Source organism: Schistosoma haematobium, chromosome 3 (assembly GCF_000699445.3).
Source record: "Schistosoma haematobium chromosome 3, whole genome shotgun sequence".
Lineage (NCBI taxonomy): Eukaryota > Metazoa > Platyhelminthes > Trematoda > Strigeidida > Schistosomatidae > Schistosoma > Schistosoma haematobium.
Genome location: NC_067198.1, coordinates 1,879,800 through 1,885,119, shown reverse-complemented (window position 1 = coordinate 1,885,119; position 5,320 = coordinate 1,879,800). Strand labels below are relative to the sequence as shown.

The following is a 5,320-nucleotide window of genomic DNA, read 5'->3' as shown; positions in this document are numbered from 1 at the left end:
GCAGAAGATGGGGAAGATCAAGAAAGGAAGAACGAGAATAGAAATCAATTAGTATAGGAATGCAAGAACAATGAAGTTCGAGACAATTATTGAACATTTTGCAAATTAGGTATTATAGTATCGTTTTTTCTATTTTACCAGGTAACTCTGTAGTGTTATGCTCACGTGTGTTCTCCTTCACTAGTACGACCACTACTACTACGACCACTACTACTACTACTACTACTACTACTACTACTACGACGACGACGACGACGACTAATACTACAACCACCACTACTACGACTACTACTAATACAGACGTGACTTCGTAAAAACGTTATGAAATACAAATGATAACTTTCACAGTATAAACTGATATGAAATGAAAAAGTTATAAAGCAACATACACAAGTTATATAACTAGTATTTTCACATAGATTTTAATTTTATATCCAAAACTAATTAAAAGTGAAAATAGGCTGATTATTAAATAGTGAATATTTGATTTTTGTAATCCATGTAAGATTGAAATAAACTTAGATAGATCTAATGTGTTTAAATCAAGATCACCCACTATTATTATTGGTAGTAGTAGTAATGTCTTTAATCAATACTACAGTTTTGATACAATATACAATTCACAGTAGAAGGTATTTCAACAAGTTCCCATGTTGGCATAAGATGATGATGCTTTGGATGATGATGATGATGATGATGATGATGATGATGTTGATGATGATGATGATGATGATGATGATGATGATGATGATGATGATGATGATGATGATGATGATGATGATGATGATGATGATGATGATGATGATGATGATGATGATGATGATGATGATGATGATGATGATGATGATGATGATGATGATGATGATGATGATGATGATGATGATGATGATGATGATGATGATGATGATGATGATGATGATGATGATGATGATGATGATGATGATGATGATGATGATGATGATGATGATGATGATGATGATGATGATGATGATGATGATGATGATGATGATGATGATGATGATGATGATGATGATGATGATGATGATGATGATGATGATGATGATGATGATGATGATGATGATGATGATGATGATGATGATGATGATGATGATGATGATGATGATGATGATGATGATGATGATGATGATGATGATGATGATGATGATGATGATGATGATGATGATGATGATGATGATGATGATGATGATGATGATGATGATGATGATGATGATGATGATGATGATGATGATGATGATGATGATGATGATGATGATGATGATGATGATGATGATGATGATGATGATGATGATGATGATGATGATGATGATGATGATGATGATGATGATGATGATGATGATGATGATGATGATGATGATGATGATGATGATGATGATGATGATGATGATGATGATGATGATGATGATGATGATGATGATGATGATGATGATGATGATGATGATGATGATGATGATGATGATGATGATGATGATGATGATGATGATGATGATGATGATGATGATGATGATGATGATGACTGTACTGTACTTTAGTGTAAGTTGTACAATGAAAGATTGTAAACTTTTCATAAACATACTTGAATGGGATATACGATTAATAGACATAATGATGTGTTTAAACAAACTTGTTGAAATATATTCATGACAACAAGAATAGATAGTCCAGATATTCAAACAGGCTGTCAATATCTGCCTCCAAAATATCCTGTTCTGTCAAATATTGATATATATATATATAACCCTGTCGAGTATATACTATACCTTTATGCACTAAAGTACAACAACTAAGTTATTTTCACACTGAATTCTATTCCAATACTACAGATTGACACGGAATATTCATTCATGTAAGTAAACAAGAAAAAATGTATCTTAAATAGTTATCTAATCTATTCCCTGAAATTAATATTGTCTCATATAAATGATTTAGATTAAACTACTGATTTGTTAATTATACTACTGATTATTAACACTTTAAACTATTTTAAATCCTATATAAAAAAGGGGAAAAAACAAGGTCCTCAAATACAACATGGAGAACATCAATCCCCAATCAAAATCGATAGTGAAACTCTGGAAGATGTAGAATCCTTCATATACCTGGAAAGTATCATCGATGAACAGGGTGGATCAGATGTAGACGTAAAGACGAAGACTAGTAAAGCAAAGGTCTCATCCTTACAACTGAAGAATATATGGAACTTAAAACAACTGTCTATTAACCAATATTAAAGTCAGAATCTTCAATACGAATGTCAAGACAGATAATTCTACTGTACGGAACTGAAAGCTGGAAAACTGCCACAACCATCATCAAGAAGGTACAAGTATTTATAAATAGTTGTATACGCAAGATATTCAACATGCATTGGTCGGATACTATCAGCAACAGCCTTTTGTGAGAGAGAACAAACCAGCTTCCATCTGAAGAAGAAATTCGGAAATGATGGAAATGGATAGAACATACATTACGCAGATCATAAATCTGCATCACGAGGCAAGACCTAACTTGAAATCCTGAAGGGAGGTGGTAAAGAGGAAGGCCAAAGTATACGTTACGTCAGGAAATAGAAGCAAATATGAAAAAGATGAATAACAACTTGGAATAGCTGGAAAGGATTGCCCAGGATAGGGTTGGATTTCGAGTGCTGGTGGGCGGCCTATGCTGCTCCAAGAGGAGTGACAGGAGTAAGTAAAAAATCATTATATTATACTATGAAAAAAAATTCTTTCACTTGGTGAACCGGTCAATAAATTATTCAATGAAATCCTTTTTAGAAGTGTACTGAACGAGAACATCAACGAGGACAACTGAATATATTCGAATACAAAAATAACAGTTGACAAAATGTTAATCAACTATCTCAGATTTCGCTGTTCCTTTGTTTCCACATCAATCATTCTTTATTCTCATTCTCTCTTCTTGAATCTTCTCAACCTTCTGCTGGTAGGTATTTCACCTTCGATTGATGATATATATTACTGATATCTATCGATATCAGTAGTATACATCACAGATATAATCCGACAATTGATTGACTTGAAGATTTTCATTTATTTATAACAAACTAATAAATTGAAATGATCAGAAAAAAAACAGTAGGGGGTGAGTGTCGTGGAAATTGTAGTAGTTGTTTAATCGTTGAATTGATGAGTTGATTAAAGCCATGATCATCAATGAAAACCTACAAGCACTAGATGGCTGTTTCATCCTAGTAACTAGATTTTCCATAATGGTCATAGCTTTATTCCATCTACGCATTGAAATATATTCATCTATATGATAAATTCTAATTAAGTAGATGCGTATTTAATTAAGCTCTGTGAAATAATTAAAGTTCATCAGGTAGATAGAAACACAGAATACATTTCATTAATTATACAGTATAACAAGGTTTCATTGTAACAACATATTATGCTTAAAATAGGCAGCAATAATGTTGTACTATAGAATTAGGGTTGGATAGAGACTGATGACTGGCGGCCTATGATCCTCCACAAGGAGTAACAGGCGTAAGTAAATAATAGAATTATATTGAATGTTTCACTATAGTGGATCATAGAACTAATCATTACTAAACATTCGGGGATCACTCAGTATTTATCGTCAGGATCATCGGTAATTAAGAAGAGACAATTTGTTGAAAAAAATAGTTTGTTTAAACATATCATTATGTCTATTAATCTTATACCCTATCCATGTGTGTTTATGAAAAGTTTACAATCTTTCATTGTACAACTTACACTAAAGTACAATCATCATCATCATGTAGGTAGGCAGACAATATACATTCAGATATGAATTCATGAACTGGTGACATGTCACTGCCAATCACTTCAATATTTATCATCAGTATCGATCAAGAAATAAGAGAAGGGAACCTGTTGAAATACTTTCTACTGTGAATTGTATATTGTATCAAAACTATAATATCGAGTGAAGTCATCAATAATAGTAATAACAATGAAATGTACTTTGATGTAATGATTATTGAGTCTAATAATAACTCGTAAATTATTCTCAGAGATAAAACAACCATATGACTATTGACAAGATCAAACAGTTTATTGATATACTGCTTGTGGGCTAAAGTAATTTTACATTGGTTTTCAGGAGAACTAGACACCATCTAGACTTTCATGTGACAACCCAGATAGTATAACTCAATCCCGCTACACAAGAGAATCAGACATCGTATAGATTTTAGCGCTACAATCTGAATAGTAGAGTTCAATCCTGTGGTGCAACCATACAGGTAATAAGCACCCAGATGGATCATTTACATCATTCATATATATAATTATGCCGATCATTGATTACGTAAACTGATTATGAACAGTATGAATAGGCCAAAGTTAACCTATTCCACTTACATGACAATTAAACTCATTAATGTTAGCAATGGTGATATGCTTTACAATGACCCATGAAAACACTGAAAATTAACTACCAATATGAATGAATTCAATTAACCAACACACCAATTTAGCAAAACTTTCCAAAGTAACATCAAACCATCCATCATATCAATGACAAACTATCCATCTCATATGAGATCATCAATTTGAGATGATGGAGAAGATTTGTAGCTCAGATGGATGATCTCTGATTGAGTTTTGTTCTCTGAGCTTAATGGTTTAGTCCAGCTCAGAGAACAAAACTCTATCAAAGATCATCAATTCTACAATAACAATACAAGACAATTTAAAGAGAAAAAAAAGAATACAACTTACTCTAGCTGTTTGATTTAATCCAGTAAATTCAATTTCACCCATATATTTTTGCATAATTGATGGTCTTCTTATACTAGATTGTTGATGTTGTATTCCACTATTATTTATTCCACTAGTTATCATCATATTACCAGTTGTATTATTATTATTATTATTATTATTATTATTATTATGATCTTGTCCAATTGAACCAGTTCTACTAATACGATGTTTTATGGTGGATGTACGTTGAAATGGTATTTGTTCTGTCATGTATAAATGAAGTATTTAAATTGAATATGATCTGTTTCAATAGATTCCTTTCAGTATTGAATGTTTTGTTTTAATTAAAGTTTAATTCAACAATTCAATTCTTGATATGATCTTGATATTCATTGAAGTAATCAATAGTATAGATTATCTTTTATGAAATAATTATGAAAATATCATTATCAGTTTATATAAGATGAAGTAATGAGAATCAGTGAATGGATAATTTTTTCCAAGAATGATCTTTTACATTAGATCATGATCATATTCAATGAAGGAAGACTATTATTTCATTGATGGTGAATTCTGTTGATTTTCAC

At 31.5% G+C, this 5,320-nt stretch overlaps 1 protein-coding gene across 1 annotated transcript; it reads right to left on the bottom strand.

Moving 5' to 3' along the window:
* Positions 1–637: 637 nt before the first annotated feature.
* On the bottom strand, positions 638–5,003 carry MS3_00010550 (uncharacterized protein; the record flags this gene model as incomplete). The annotated part of the gene is made up of 2 exons (XM_051218924.1): positions 638–1,534; positions 4,752–5,003. 2 exons carry the CDS (start codon positions 5,001–5,003, stop codon positions 638–640), a joined length of 1,149 nt encoding a protein of 382 aa, XP_051068657.1.
* Positions 5,004–5,320: the final 317 nt, after the last annotated feature.